At 64.5% G+C, this 14,367-nt stretch overlaps 2 protein-coding genes across 4 annotated transcripts in view; one reads left to right on the forward strand and one right to left on the reverse strand.

The window, feature by feature from the left end:
• The window catches only part of NECAB2 (N-terminal EF-hand calcium binding protein 2), an 82,704-nt gene extending 74,617 nt beyond the window's left edge, over window positions 1-8,087 (forward strand). For 2 of the 3 annotated variants that reach the window (XM_075765320.1, XM_075765321.1), the window contains 8 exons: window positions 2,443-2,579; window positions 5,523-5,641; window positions 5,804-5,883; window positions 6,695-6,751; window positions 6,879-6,991; window positions 7,273-7,350; window positions 7,716-7,807; window positions 7,958-8,086. In XM_075765320.1, coding sequence (XP_075621435.1) covers window positions 2,443-2,579; window positions 5,523-5,641; window positions 5,804-5,883; window positions 6,695-6,751; window positions 6,879-6,991; window positions 7,273-7,350; window positions 7,716-7,807; window positions 7,958-7,986 — 705 coding nt within the window. In that variant the 3' untranslated portion in view covers window positions 7,987-8,086. Of the gene's footprint in view, window positions 1-2,442; window positions 2,580-5,522; window positions 5,642-5,803; window positions 5,884-6,694; window positions 6,752-6,878; window positions 6,992-7,272; window positions 7,351-7,715; window positions 7,808-7,957 lie in introns of all 3 variants that reach the window. The other variant, XM_075765322.1, reaches the window with a different exon arrangement.
• An 824-nt stretch (window positions 8,088-8,911) lies between these two features.
• On the reverse strand, window positions 8,912-13,850 carry SLC38A8 (solute carrier family 38 member 8). The gene is made up of 10 exons (XM_075765512.1): window positions 13,668-13,850; window positions 12,942-13,140; window positions 12,562-12,715; window positions 12,303-12,407; window positions 11,961-12,018; window positions 11,588-11,702; window positions 11,300-11,447; window positions 11,007-11,206; window positions 10,761-10,815; window positions 8,912-9,008 (listed from the first exon to the last, which is right to left on the reverse strand). Exons 1-10 carry the CDS (start codon window positions 13,848-13,850, stop codon window positions 8,912-8,914), a joined length of 1,314 nt encoding a protein of 437 aa, XP_075621627.1.
• Between the last annotated feature and the right edge of the window lie 517 nt (window positions 13,851-14,367).

Raw genomic sequence — 14,367 nt, forward strand, 5'->3', positions numbered from 1 at the left:
TCCCAGGCTGCCTGTTCATCCCGCTCCCTGCCTGTGCAGGGCGAGGGAAAACTGGGCTGGACTTGTCAGGAGATGTTTGAGCATGGTGGCACTGGCGTCCCAGTCCAGAAAGCCCAGCAGCAATCCCCTCCGTAGCAGGCAAGGATGCGCAGCCAGCCCCGGGAGGCTGGGAGGTCCCGTGGCACATCACCCGCTGCTCTGCTCCCTGGTGAAATAAGGCAAAATCCCGAAGGGGAGGGCAAGGGAGACATCGATCTTTGGTTCCCTGCAGCAAGGCAGAGGCGGTCTTGAAGCAGCCCCAACGGGGACACTGCTCCATCGCACTCCTCGTCCTGCGCTCGTGCATACGGGTGAGTGGTGCAGCACCGGCTGCGCTTGGTTTTGGGGTGTTAGGAGCCTCCGCGTTAACAACCACCAGGTGAGCGGGTTTTTCTAAGCTACCTGACCTTGTTTTCAAATATCACCAGGTCGTGGAGGATGGAGATAACTTGCTCAGTGTTAAGGGTTGTGTTTCTGAGGCTCTGCTGATCCCCAGCTGGGGAGACCCCCCGACACCCCCCCCCCCCCCCTCATTCTCCTGCCCGGTCTCGATGCCTCTCCCCATAGCCCACACTGATGCTGGCTTTCCTCCCTCTGACACGGCTGGCAGGTACTGGTGGTGCTGCTGGAGCACACTGGGCTGTGCTGGGGAGCGCTGGGGCTGCAGAGGGGAGCGCGGTCCTGCCTGGAGAAAGGCTCAAAAGGTGGCAGGGTCCCGAGTACAGTGCCGAGCACATCCCCCAAGCCCAAGGAGCATCCCGGTGCTTGGTCCTTGTGCAGATCTGTAGCAGCCCACGAGCACCTTGGGCCAGTACCGTCCCCATTTGACCAGTGTCCTGTGATGGGCTGTGCTGGGGAAGGAGTAACGCAGCACATCCATCCCTGCTCTCCTTACGCCTCCCTCCCTGCCAGCCGACGGTGCTACAGCGAGCAGCTGCGGGAGGTCAGAGTACGGCTCATCGCATGGCAGTCTGGCCGTGCTCACCCTGTCCTGCCTGTCCCCCATGATGGGGAGGGGAGCAAGTTTTTTGTGTTAGAGAAGAGTCATTTACAGCTGCGCTAGCTGGCTGCTCAAGAAGACATCAAGAAACTCATGCGCCCCTACCAAATTAGGGGTGAGAAATCAGTTCTGTGACCAGTTTCCCCAGAAGTGTTTTTCTTCAGCTCATTCTTCTTTTGTGATTTAAAATAGGAGATAAAGGCCCTCAGGGGTCTTGTGGAGCTGCTGTGCCATAAAACAAGAATAATTTGCTTTGGTGAGCTTGGGGTACTCATGTTGTGCCACTGGAGCTCGTCGTCCTCCACCAAAGCTCCCTGGGAGCACCCTGCCCTCCTGCTGAAGGCATTCCTGCTCCGTGGGCTGTCTCCATCCTGCCTCCAGCCCCAAATGACCAGACCTTTCCTCTTCTCCCTCTTCAGGAAAAAAAAAAAAATCTTAGTGCCAAAATATGCTGAGGGTCTTGTCTGACAGCGCGGGACAGGAGGGAGGCTGGGTGGGCACTGCCAGAGCTTTCTGCCGCTGGCTTGCAGGCATCATCCCCGGTGAGAGCCGTGTTAATCGCCCCAGACCCCTTTTACTTGGGCGCTGGGTTGGCTGTACCGGTTTTCCACATGGCAGGGGTATGGGAAGGTGGGACACTGATTCATCTCAGCGTGTTTTAATTGGTGAATGTCAGGAGGTGAAGGGAAAGAGGGCCGGGGCTGTCTTTCCTTGCGAGGCAGAGATTGAGCTCGATGTTTAACAGCGTTAAAGGAGACACCTGGCCAACGGCCTCTCGGGCGGACAGTCCGCACCGTTGTGGACTAAGGCACTAAATAACATAGAATCGTAGAATCATTTAGGTTGGAAAAGACCTCTACGATCATAGAGTCCAACTGCAAACCTAACACGGCCAAGTCCACACTAAACCATGTCTTTTACGCTGAAGCTCTCGGAGCTGGGATCACCAAAGCACAGGAGGGGCCACTTTTCATACCTGCACCCACTGGTGCCCTGCAAGGCAATCGTAAAGTCATTTAAGATAACGGTATGGACAGCAGTTATGGGCAATCACCTCTTTATGTATTTTTATTTATCTATAAATGAAGCAGTGCTGATGTGCCTTGCTGCCCACACTGCCTCCTGCCGCAGCCCTACAATTCTGTCCCGGGGTGATGGATGCTGGAGGGGCTGTGTGCTGGGTGACCCATGGGTGCTGGAGGGGCTATATGCTGGGTGACCCATGGGTGCTGGAGGGGCTATATGCTTCCCGTGGGGTGGGACAGCGCGTGTTCATTCCTCCTGCGGCCCTTACGGTCCAGCTTGTGCGTGGGATGTTGGATGGATGCTGTACCAGCTGAGGTGCCCACCGGCGCTGGCCGGTCGGCGATGGGTCTCACCACGCTCGCTCTCTGCCCTGGCAGGTGTACGAGAGCGGCAGCAATGTGGACCAGTTCGTGACCCGCTTCCTGCTGAAGGAGACGGCAAACCAGACCCAGTCACTGCTGAGCTCCGTGGAGAGCGCCGTGGACGCCATCGATGAGCAAACCAACCCCGCCAGGTCTGCAGCACCTCCTGCCCTCCTCTCTGCTTCCCGATTCATTTTGGTGTGGGGGGGGGGGTGGAGGGAGAGGAAGAGGATGCTTTTGCGGGACAAGGGAAAATTCAGCGGATGGTGTGCAGGAGCAAAGGGGAGCTGGGTGAGCAGCTGCCCTTCTCTTTGCCTCCCTTCCTGAGAGCTCTCGGGGCTTTCCTCCACTGCTCTGCCCTGCCCCTGAGTCTCCTGCAGCCCTAAGGGTCCTGCTCAGCCCCTCCGCCTGCGAGTGGTGCGGGGAGGGGGATGCAAAACGGGGCGGGGGGCAGCACCCCAGGGCTGAGCTGGGTGGTGCTGGGTGCATGGGGCTGCTTCTCCGAGCAAAGCCACCGGTCCCATCCAGGGTGAGATACGGGCACCATGGCATGGTGGCTGTGTCTGGGGTGCGCTGGGGACAGCCCGCAGCGGGCACCTGCCCGTGCTGGGGATGCTGTCCCTCCTGCCTGGGCACCCAGCGGGTGAAATCTTCCGCAGAGGCAAAAGGTGCTCAAGCACTGGGGACTGGTACCACCATCTTCGGGTCCCATGTGGAGGGGACCGTCCCCATCCCAGCAGCCCGGCACATCCTACCGAGCCTGGAGAAGACCGAGGAGATGGTTTCAAGATTTCTCAAGTGCTGCCAGGGCTAAAATATAAGGGGTGCCCGGCAGCATAGCCCAAACCTCAGCACAGCCCCCCCGGGTGTCACAGTGTCACTTGCCTCCCCCGAGTACCGCCATCACCGGCTGTAACCAGGACAGGTTGCCACGGAAACCGTTCATCAGATGCTCATGAAGCGAATCCCTCTCCTGCCATACCTGCAAACCAGGAGGCCAGGGGATGCTCGGAGAGATGCCTTGGCTTTCCCAAGCCATGTGCAGGCAGAGGGGACCAAGGCATATGGAGCACAGAGAGCGAACATCCCAGCTCCCTGCTGGGACACCACAGGGGCTGACGTGCTCGAATGCTTCGTTGCAGCCAGGTCTTGGCGTTTTGGGTTTTAACATCAGCAACAGTCCACACCGGCGGCAGCAGGCTGGTCTCACAGGACCTGTTGCTGCCTGGGACACAATGAGACCCTGGGCAGCTCTGGTGACATCTCAGCAGCTTTCCTAGGAGGAATGGGTTTCCTAGGGTTTCATCGCTACGCATCGCTTTCTTCTCCCCATTTTGGAAGGAAACCGCTGGCCTGTGGCAAACCCTGTACAAAACACGTGGAAAAAGTAAGAGCTCCTGGGAAACAATGAGGAGGAAACAAGCCCAACATCAGACGGAGCAATTAGAGCCCATGAAAGACTTTGCTGGCTTTTATTTGCCCTTTTATTATAGGTGGGCCCAGTTCATAATGAGAAGTAGTGTAGTTGTTTTCTCGTGGTGATAATACCCAAAAAATCCCAGCCCAAAACCCCACAAAAAAATGATCTCACACATGCAGATGGAGACAAAGAGGTGGCCTAAAAAGCACCAAAATAAAGGGCTGTTAAAAAGAAGTGGGAGAGCAGAGCTCCAAGCCTGAGACACCTCATTAAATTGTGATTAAAAAGAAACCTCTGTCTGTTCTCGCCTAATTTCCTGCCTATTGACGGGGGATTATTCAGCTCCGGCAGTGGGATTATTACACAGCCTGTAGCGATGGGGATGTTCCTGCCACCTTTATCGCTGTTCTCACATCCTAATCTTGGAGATGCTCTTTGGGACCAGCTCATCATGTCCCTATGTGCATGTTCAGGTCCACACCAGCTGATTTTGGGGGACAACAGCAGCCTGAACATCGCTCCCTTGGCACCAGAGGATCCAGCCGAAATTGCCTGGGATAGCCAGAGAGGGTGGAGAGGGCACCCGGCTGCTGCGCGTTGGAGGGAGCCGGGTGCCTGAGGAGGGACAGGAGGGCAGGGATGATGCTGGCCAGTGTTGTGCCCATCAGCTCCCCAGCTCTCAGCGTGCTGTCTCCAGCTGGCGAGAGGTGCCAAGAGGATCTGGGGCTCCTGGGCACCTCCATCAACAGGCAGCCAGCCCGGAGCTGCTCTCGCTGGAAGGAAATGCTGCAAACCCTTTGAGCAGCTCAGCCTCTCCCTCTGCGCCTCAGGCTTCCCATCGGTGGAAGAGGAAGGAAAGAGAGAGTCATCTTTCCCAAAACCCATTCCCATCTCACCGCACATGGCTCCTTGTGATCCTTGCAGGTCTTAGCCTCCTCTCTGGCTTGCAAACGAACGAGGGCCTGGCGGGGGGGCCACTGAGCAGCTGAGGCTGGATGGTGATGGGTGTCTCAGGGGTACGCACATGCACACACACACACTCTCCTTTTCTCTGAGCCAGACCAAATGGGCTTTGCAGTCCCAGAGGAAGAGGCAAGGTGGAGGAGATGCTACAGTGGATGGGTCTTCATTCTCCAGGAGAACCGTGGATGCAGCCTGTTGGTGGGACACATGGCCAGGCTGGCAGGCATTCCCTGCTCTCGGGCAGCTATTTGGGCATGGGCACCTTGTGGGCTGCCCGTGTGACAGCGACTTCTCCCATGCGTTAGTCACCAAAGCCGTCCGACTGCCAAACCAGCCCCGCCAAGGTGCAGCCAGCCGGCTGGGCACAGCTACCAGTGCCTGAATGCCCCATGTTGTGGGTGTCTGTCTGGGGGAGAAAACAATTCCCTGAGGGCTGCAGGAGATGCCAGGAGGGCTGCTGCAGTGGTTTATAAACAGGAAAGAAAAGTGACGGCTGCTGGGAACATCCCACTGATGTTCTAATTCTGCCCCACTCCCCACGCCCGGTGATGCAGAAGGGAGGGAAGCTGGCGCTGCCTGGGCACGGTGCGGGCACTGCTGCTCTCCAAGGGGTCTGGCATCGGCGGCAGAGCTCCCCAAAAGGATGCTCCAATGTTGGCTCCGCACAGCCGGCTCTGCCTTCCCTGACGGCCTGTACGCTCTCTGGTTGCAGGCGCTACCCCAGCAAGGCTGGCCACGGTCTGATGGACGCCTGGTACGACAGCCCCGTGCCCAGCTACTCGCCCACCAGCCGGGTGGTCCCCAGGGAGCACGGGAAGAGCTTCCAGACGGGTAAGCGATGGCCGCACTGGCAGCCTGGGGTGGCTCGGGGAAGGGAGCTGCGGTCCCAGCGGCAGCGCAGAGGCAATGCTTGACTTCCCCGGAGGGCAGCGGGGCTCTCGGGGGTGCCCGGGGGTGCCTCTTGCTCCATCTCTGCCTCCTGGCTCCGTGCAGGTTCCCCCGACACCAAGGCGGAGGGGCTGGAGGGGCAGATCAACAGGCTGGCCGAGCTGATCGGCAGGCTGGAGGACAAGGTAAGGGCCAGCGTTTCCACGCGTGGGGGCTGTCCCTTGGGCGTCCCTGCAGCCCCACCACCTCCCTGTCCTGCTTGGGACGGAGGTGACCAAGAGGTGGCCGTGCCCATCCCTGTGCCTGAGCTGGGTTGCTGGGGGGTGGGGGTGGTGGAGGGGCTTATGTTTTGTGAGCTGGTGGCAGGTATTGAATGTGGAACTGTTAACTGTGGATGTATTTAAACAAGAAAAAAAAACATAAGGAAGAAGGCAACATCTCTTGCAGAAGCAGTCTTACTCCATCTAGGGACTGAAGGAGAAAACGTTGCAGTGCCAGAGATGTTTCTGAAATCCTCCTGGTTTGTGCTTTCAGGGCGGAAGGGGACAGGGGAAAGGTGGTGCTGTACGTCAGGGCAGAGAGGTGCCGTGAAGATTGAGGGCAGAAAAACGTCTGTCATGGTTGCAGAGGAACTAAGAGTGTGCCCAGGGCTGGGGATGCGCGTGTGGGCGCTGAGGAGGGATGGGTACCCCTGCTCCTGCCGCCCCAGGGACAACACGGGGACCAGGAAAAGATGTCCGCTGTTTTGGGGCTGACGTGAGGACATGGGGTCGGGGATGTCGGCTGCGCTGGGAGCACAGGGAGCTTTTTTGCAGAGGGTCCTGACAGGAGGGTGCAAAGGTGCAAACAGCTCTCAGAGCCATCCCCTGCAGAGGAGGGGACAGAGCCCGTCATGCCGAGTGCTGGGGACAGAAACCCATCGGCCTGGGAGGGACACACAGCCCCAGCCCACCCGCCCCCACCCCCCCCCACCACTGCTTCTCCCCTTTTTCCCAGACTCTCTGGTTTGACCTGCACCAGCGGCTGTCGGACAGCGAGAGCACGGCTTGCACGGTGAGAGCACCCAGCCGCCACCCACGGGGTGCCAGGGTGTCCCTGTGCTGTGGCATCAGACTGGGGGCGGGGGGGGTCACCCTGTTTTTCGGGTCTCACATGCCGCTGTGTTTGGGGGGGCCGGCAGTACCTCCTCCTGGTGCGGGACGAGATGACGGTGTCGCACAAGCACCTGGGCGAGTTTTGCAGCTCCCTGAAGCAGTACCTGAAGAGCGTGGCCGGGGAGCGGGACTGCTTCCAGTGGGTACCGCCGACAGCCGCGTGTCGGGGGGGGTCGGGGAGGCAGGGGGTGTCCAGCTGCCCATGCACCAAGGGGCACCCCACCAAGTGAAGGGCTGAGGCAAACAGCCAGGATTTGGGGTGTGGGGATGCTCGGCCACCTTTTGCATGGCCTGGGGAGTGCCGGGGGGGGGGGGCTCCCCCCTCGACCTGGGTTGCTGGGGCTGGGGTCAGCCTGTGGCTGCCTATGGGGGAGGGATGCCCCGTGGTTTGGGGCTCACCCTTGTCCCTGCTCTCACCAGCGTCACTGCAGTGAAGCTGCCCGATGGGGTCACCTTCATCATCTACGAGTTCTGGGAGACTGAGGAGGACTGGAAGAGGTAGGGGAAGGGGCGGAAAAAGCTCATTTTTTTTGGGTGGGGTGCTTGGGCGCGGAGGGGTGTTGGAGCTGCTGAGCCCCAAGCTCTGTCTCCTGTCCGATGGCAGGGGCGAGGATCTGTCTGTCCTGGGGCTGTCACTGTAAAGGGGACAGGGGGCTTGGGAGGTCTCTGTGCATCTCCCACTGGGGATACCTGGGGGACGGGTGGGCTCGCTGTCCTGAACCATGGCGGGGTGCTTTGACCAAGGGGAGGGTGAGTGGGATTGCTGGCACCCAGCCCCTGCCAGAGCCGACAGCGTTGTGGCGGGCCGGGCCGGTGATTTGGGGGGGGGAAGGCTGTCACCCACCCTGTCCCGCCGGGTGCAGGCACCTGCAGAGTGCCACCTGCAAGGGCTTCCAGCACGTCAAGGTGGACACGCTGAGCCAGCCCGAGACCGTCTCCAGCGTGGCTGTGCCAGGTAGGAGGGTGGCTGCCCCGCAGGGTGGGGGGCAGGCCCCCGGGTGTTGGGGAGCAGGGGTGGGCAGGGGGCACGGGGTGGGCTGGGGGGGGCGGGGGGGGGGGTTACAGGACGGAGCAGGGGTGACCCTCCGGTGCGGTTCCCCCACAGCCGCCTGGTGCACCCTGAGCCGAGAGTGACCGCCGGTGCTGGGGGGTCCCACCAGCACCCGTCCCCGCTGCGGGGGGGCCGTGACCCCCTACATGGCTTGGGGGGGGCGGGAGGCGTCGGTGCGACCTGTCAGCAGTGAAGGAACCCCCCGTGTCTGTCCCCAGCACCCCATAGGGCCCCCCCTCAGCTATCCCATCACCTGGGTCATCTTTCCCTGGAGTGGGGTGGTCTCGGGAGGGACGAGGGGCCCTGGGGTCTGCCAGGGAGGGGCTGGCGGGGGGGGGGGGGGCAGCCCCCGGCATGGGCAGGCAGCCGGGCGATGGGGAGGGGGCAAGGCAGCTGTTGATGAGGGGCACAGGTGAGAGTGGGAGGCTGGAGCCCCCGGGGCGGGGGGGATAAGGTGGGGGGTCCCTGCTGGTCCCCAGTGCCAGCCGGGGAGGGGGCTGGGGGCTGGGGGGGGGGGGGGGGGGGGGGGGGGCTGTGCCCAGCGCAGTGTGTGTGCCTGCAGGGACAGGGGTCCCGTGTCCCTGGGGGGGGGGGCCAGGGCGGTGGTAAAGGGGGGGTGTCCCTGTTCCCAGGGCGCCCCGTAGTCCTGCGGGGTGTGGGTGGTCCCGAGGGGTTTCCTCCACGTGTGCGCAGTGGCAGCGGGTGCCTTGCCAGGCGTGGGGGTGGCTGCCCCCCGCCCCATTCCGGGGGTCTGTACAGCTATGCGTCTGTCTGTCCGTGCGTGTGCAGTGCTTGCTGCCTGCTCTGCCCCCCCCCCCCCCCCCCCCCGCCCAGGGGTCCCTCGGGGTGCGTGGCGCAGGCCCCTTGCCGATCCCCTGTCCTGTCTTTATTAGCGCCAAATAAAACCGTGATGGGATCCAGCGGTGTAGCTGTGTCCGGGACGATGGGGCTGGGGAGGGCATGGGCGGGGGGGGGCACGATGGGGGGGGGGGGGGTGTCCATGGCCGCTCAGCGCAGCAGCCCCAGCACAGCCAGGGCAGCGCTCTGCCCGCAGACGAAGGTGCCGCCGAGCACGGAGAGGACGCCCCAGGCGATGAGCGCAGCCCTGCGGGGACACGAGCAGGGGCCCGGTGGGACACAGCCGCCCCCCAGTAACACGAGCAGGGGCCCGGTGGGACACAGCCGCCCCCCAGTAACATGCCACCCCGCCCCGGGGTGCGGGGCCCTCTGCGGTGTCCCGGCCTCCTGCGCCGTGCTGCTCTGCATCGCTCCCGGCTGACGGCCCGAAGACCCCGGGCAGCCCCTCCGGCTCCCCCCCGGTGCCCGCTGCAACGACACGCAAAACTCGGTCAAACGCCCGGCAGCCGCCACCGAGAGACCGTCCCCGGTTCTGCCTGTGCCGGTGGCCCCGCCGGGGGGTGGCACAGACCCACATCGGCCCCCCCCCCCGTGCTCAGCACGGCCGCTCCCAGCCACCTCCAGCCCCCCCCCGGCTCCATTCCCAGCCCTGCGACCTGTGGGTCTGCACCCCCAGTGCCCCCCCTCCCCGGGCACACAGCCCCCCGCCTCAGCCGGACACCGAGCCCCCGGGACACAGCACTCACCCCCAAAGCCCACTGCTGCTCCGTCGTGGGGCCGTCAGCACCAAGCACCTTCCCGAACTGCTCCAGGCAGGCCGGGGCTGTCCCCTCGCTGTCCCCTCGCTGTCCCCTCGCTGTCCCCATCGCCCCAGCTCGTGTCGTCCCCTCTCCTCCTGACAGCGCTCCCGGGCTCGCGCCCTGGTGGGTCTCCCCAAGGGACCTCTCCAGGTCCTCATCACCCACCGGGGTGCCCCTGCTCACCTCCTGCCTTGGCCCTCCCCAGCGCTTTGGCACTGTGGGGGCACCCTCGCCCCATGCCTGGACAGCTGTGGGGCACCCCCCCGCCCCCGGCACCCTCTCGGCCAAGACCCCAAGGTCCTGGTGTGCTCCCTCCAGCCGCCATGGAGAATGGGACCCCCACACACATCACCTTTACCCTCACTCAGATGCTGCTGCTCCCCCCATGGGCATCACAGACACGCTTTGGCACATGCTCACCCCAAAACTCACCAGCACCATGCCAAGTCCCCCTGCCATGGGCTGCTGCCGTGCCCCAGTCTCTCTGGCCAGGAGTGGTGATGGGGATGCACCACCCTGGCACAACAGATGCTGAACACCTGACAGCAGCCCTCCTTGGGGCACCGTGCCACTCCAACCCCCCACCCTGACCCCCACCCCAGCCCCCACCAGGTGCCCCGGTGCCACCAAACCCTGCGGGCTCCATCCCTTACAGCCGCCCTGCCTTGCGAGGGGCCCGGTACCCAGGAACTGCCCCGGTGCCTGGGCACATCCCTGATACCCAGGCACATCCCTGATACCCAGGCACAGCCCTGATACCCAGGCACATCCCTTGTACCCAGGCACAGCCCCGATACCCGGGCACATCCCTGGTACCCAGGCACAGCCCCGATACCCAGGCACATCCCTGGTACCGGGGCACAGCCCGATACCCAGCCCCACCCCCAATACCCAGGCACATCCCCACGTCTGGGCACCGCCGCGATGCCTGGGCTCATCCCGATACCCAGGTACGCCCCCGATACATGGGCACATCCCCAATCTCGGGGCACAGCCCTCCACACCCACCCTTCAGCCCCACCACAGACCCCCATATCCTGCAGTCAGTGCTGCTGCTTCGGTGTCTACAGCCACCCCAAATCCTCCTCCTCGCGGGGCTCCCACCTCGGCCGGGGTGTCCCCTCGGGGACCCTCCCAGGCCATGGGTCCTGGGATGCCGCACCCTGCCCCTGCCCACCACCGAGCCCGCAGACACTCACTTTTTGCGTGGCCCGAGGGCGCGGGTCCCGGTCAGGCACACCAGGCACAGCCCTGCTGCCAACACAGCGGCTCAGCACTGCTGCTGCAGCACCGCTCACGCAGGTCCTGCCACGGCGTCCCCCACAAGGATGTCTCTGCGCCCCTGAAACGGGACCAGGACGAGCCACCCGCCACCACAGCCCCCTGCACACAGCGATGCTCTTGGCACTGGTGACCCCCTCCTCCCTCCCACTGCTCACTCTTGCCTGGGAAGATGAAGATGAAGAAGGCGCTGATGCCCCCGATGACCTCGATGACCTTGCCGATGTCGGGGACGAACAGGGCAATGCCGAGTGTGGTAGCCATCCAGGCGACCGTCAGTGCCACCCGGCTCCGCCGCTCGTGCACCTCGGGCGCTGCCGCAGCCCCGCGCTTGGGGGTTGCCCATACGTCCCGCACCACCGATCTGGGGGGGGGTTGGTGAGGGGGGGGTGTGTGACGGCACCCAGTGGAGCCGCACCGGCTGGGGGGGGCACCCAGCTCGCCACCACCCCCTCACCTGCCCAGCAGCACCACGATGGGGTAGATGGTGACGATGGAGACGCCGAAGAGCAGGCGGGCGACGATGACGACCGGGTCGTTCCCTGGGTAGGACATCAGGACATCGGCCGCCACGGCCTCACCGAAGGTCAGGTAGCCGTAGAGCCCTGCCGACAGGGAGGCGAGGGTGGGCGGCAGCAACCTCCAGGGAGCGGGTGGCCGTGCCGCAGAGGAGGATGGAGGAGCCCCAGGGACAGGGGACGTCCTGGGCGAGGAGCGGGGGGAAGGCTCCAGCCGCCGGGGTTACCCGTGAGGGAGTAGATGAGCAGACAGATGAGCATGGAGAGCACCGAGACGGCGACCCAGTGGGAGAAGCTCTGGTTGCGCATGCTGCTGTAGATGGCCACGCAGGCCTCGTGGCACTGCAAGGCACGGGGGGGGACAGCGCTGGGGCCCCGTGCAGGGACAACCCCCTTCCCTCCCACCCATGGGTGCTCTGTCCCGCTCTGCCCTGTACCCAGGGACTTGTCTCCTGCTCCGTACCCGCCTCTGGTGACAGCCACAGATTCCCCTTCCCTGCAACCGCCCCCCTGCAAAGGATGTCCCCGTGGTCCGGGACACCCCGGAAGGCTGCCAGCAGCACCCCAGCAGCTGGGGACAGTGTGGCCAGGGTGACCTACCTGGAAGCCGAAGCAGATGGTGGGGATGACGCTGAAGATGGAGGCCCAGGAGGAGGCCCTGCGGCATGGGGGGAGGAAGCCCAGAGGGGGACCTTGGTGGCATCAGCTGTGAAGTCCACATGCCACCGTGGGAACCCCCGTCCAGTGATTTTGGGAGAAGAGGGGGATTGCTGAGGCAAAAGCTAGAGCTGGGGGCTGCCACCCACCCAGTGCCCTGCCAGCGCTGCCCCCAGCTCACCCCCCCCCCACCCGGGGGCACCTCCTGCTCCAGCCCTGCCCCGTGCCACTGCTGATGCCACAGGGGATGGGGTGGGAGGGACGTGGGGCTGACCCCCCCAATACCTGGAGGGCTGGGGGGGCGTGGGCGAGCCCAGGCTCTCTGCCTGCAGGTGATACTTCAGGACGATGACCAGGGTGAGGTAGCAGGCGGCCAGCGTGCCCAGGATGCTGCCAGGGCAGGGGAGAGCATCAGCGCACAGACCCCCCCTGGCAGCTGGGGGGAAGGGGGGGGGTCCCACAGCCCCGCAGGGACATGGGGGGAGGTGGCCTGGGGCACAGGGTGCCCAGAGGTGGCCCACCACGGGGGTAGCCCAGGTGGTACCTGGAGTACTTCTGGAAGCCGATCTCCCTGGGGACGGAGAGTGGGAAGATGACGAGGACACAGAGAGCCGAGAGGGTGAAGCGCTGGTCCACGTACCAGGGGGGTGGCGAGGGGGCCCCGCTCAGCGTCCCGTTGGGGTACAGGGAGTCACACACTGTGGGGGGGGGGGAACGGACAGCAGGGCTCAGCTGTGCCCCAAAAGGTGGCCCAAGGGGGTTGTGAGCATCATGTCATGGCAGAGTCAGGGACCCTCATGTCCTTGGGGGTCCCAAGAAAACCCCGGGACTGCCCCCAGCCCACACAGGACCCACCTTCCCCTCAGCCCCGGGACTCACCAGCCCCGAGTGAGCCCTGAGCATAGCGGGGGGGGCACAACTCACGTTTCTCCAGCTGGTCACCCACCACCCTGAGGAGGGCCACGGAGATCATGAAGAGGTTGAGGAGGAAGCAGACCTCACAGAGCTTCCCCACCGCCGCCCCACACACCGCCCGGACGACCCCCTGGTAGGTGGGCTGGGCGCTGAGGGCCGCTGCGTAGCCCAGCACGGCCAGCCCGCTCACCAGGAAGACCAGCGAGCCCTGTGGGGACAGCACCCAGCAAGAAGCACCACGCCGACCCTCCGTCACCCCCCAGGATCCAGGGGGACCCAGCAAGGCCATGGCCAGGGACCAGCGCACCGGCCAGGTTGCCTTGTGGCCCCCAGGTAACACGGGTCAGCGAAAGGACGGAGAAACAGCCCTATGTGAATACTTTGGGTTTAGATTTGGGGGTTTGGGGCATGTGGGGGACCAGCCACCGATTTTTATTTTACGTTTTGCTAAAAGCGCGGCTTCAGATGCAAAGAGCATCTCCAAGGCGGCAGCAGTTTTGCCCCCCTGCCCTGGCTGGTCTCCCTTCAGCCCGGGTCACTGCGCACCGTGCGATGGGGAGGGTCCCCGCCAGCCCCCCCCCAAACACCGGGGCAGGCGAACCCCACCTCAGCATCCCAAAGGGTTGCTTCAGGTACCTCAGCATCCCAAAGGGGGGTCGAGTCCCCCGCAGCCCCTCGCCCCCGGCCCCCCCCATCCCGGATCGGTGTTCCCCCCCCCGTCCCCCCCCCCCTTACCAGCTCCACCAGGAGCGCGGGGGCGGCCCCGCCGGCCCTGCTGAAGGCCCAGGGGAAGCTCAGCAGCCCCGCGCCCAGCGCAGACTTCAGCATGATGAAGACGGCTCCGGCGGAGGAGAGCCCGGCGCTGCCCCCCCCCGCCGCCGGCAGCAGGGGCCGGCCCTCGCCCGCCGCCCGCTCCATCCCGGCGCCTCCCCGGCAGGGCTCTGGGCCGGGGCGGGCAGGGGGAGCGCAGCCCCCCCCCCCCCCCCCCCCCGCCCTTCACGCCGGGCCCCGCGTGATGAGCGTGGGGGCTCCGCGGACCACCCACCCGCCCTCGCGGGGAGTGGGGAGGGGGGCGCCGGGGGACCGGGGCAGGAGCCGGCCGTGGGAACCATCCTCCCCCCGCCCCCGAGCTCACCCAAGGAAAGGCCCGTCTGATCCCACCTCGGCTCGGGTGCAGGGGAGCGGGCATCGTCCCCAAGCCCCCGCGGACAGCGGGGGGACACCACGGTTCATGCACACACACCCCCTCCCCTAGGTCGGGCCCAGCGGTCCGTGTCCCCTTGTCTGTGGGCATCCCCAAGTCCCACAGAGCTAGTACTGACCATAGAAACCAACAGCACGGGGCTGGGGCTGGGCAGGCTGGGGGCCCCCCGTTCCGTCTGGGTTCGCCCCATCCATGAAAGTCCCACCACGGGGCATTTCAGAGCGTCCCGGG

The sequence above is a fragment of the Balearica regulorum genome, chromosome 13 (genome assembly GCF_011004875.1).
Source record: "Balearica regulorum gibbericeps isolate bBalReg1 chromosome 13, bBalReg1.pri, whole genome shotgun sequence".
Classification (NCBI taxonomy): domain Eukaryota; kingdom Metazoa; phylum Chordata; class Aves; order Gruiformes; family Gruidae; genus Balearica; species Balearica regulorum.

Excerpts from the sequence above, each read along its gene's own strand:
- SLC38A8 (XM_075765512.1), bottom strand. The coding sequence starts at position 13,850 with ATGGAGCGGGCGGCGGGCGAGGGCCGGCCCCTGCTGCCGGCGGCGGGG. Across the intron at positions 12,408-12,561 it reads GGCTTCCAGAAGTACTCCAG|CATCCTGGGCACGCTGGCCG; the intron begins GTACCACCTGGG and ends CTGCCCTGGCAG. Across the intron at positions 11,448-11,587 it reads GCTCATCTACTCCCTCACGG|GGCTCTACGGCTACCTGACC; the intron begins GTAACCCCGGCG and ends CCCTGTCGGCAG.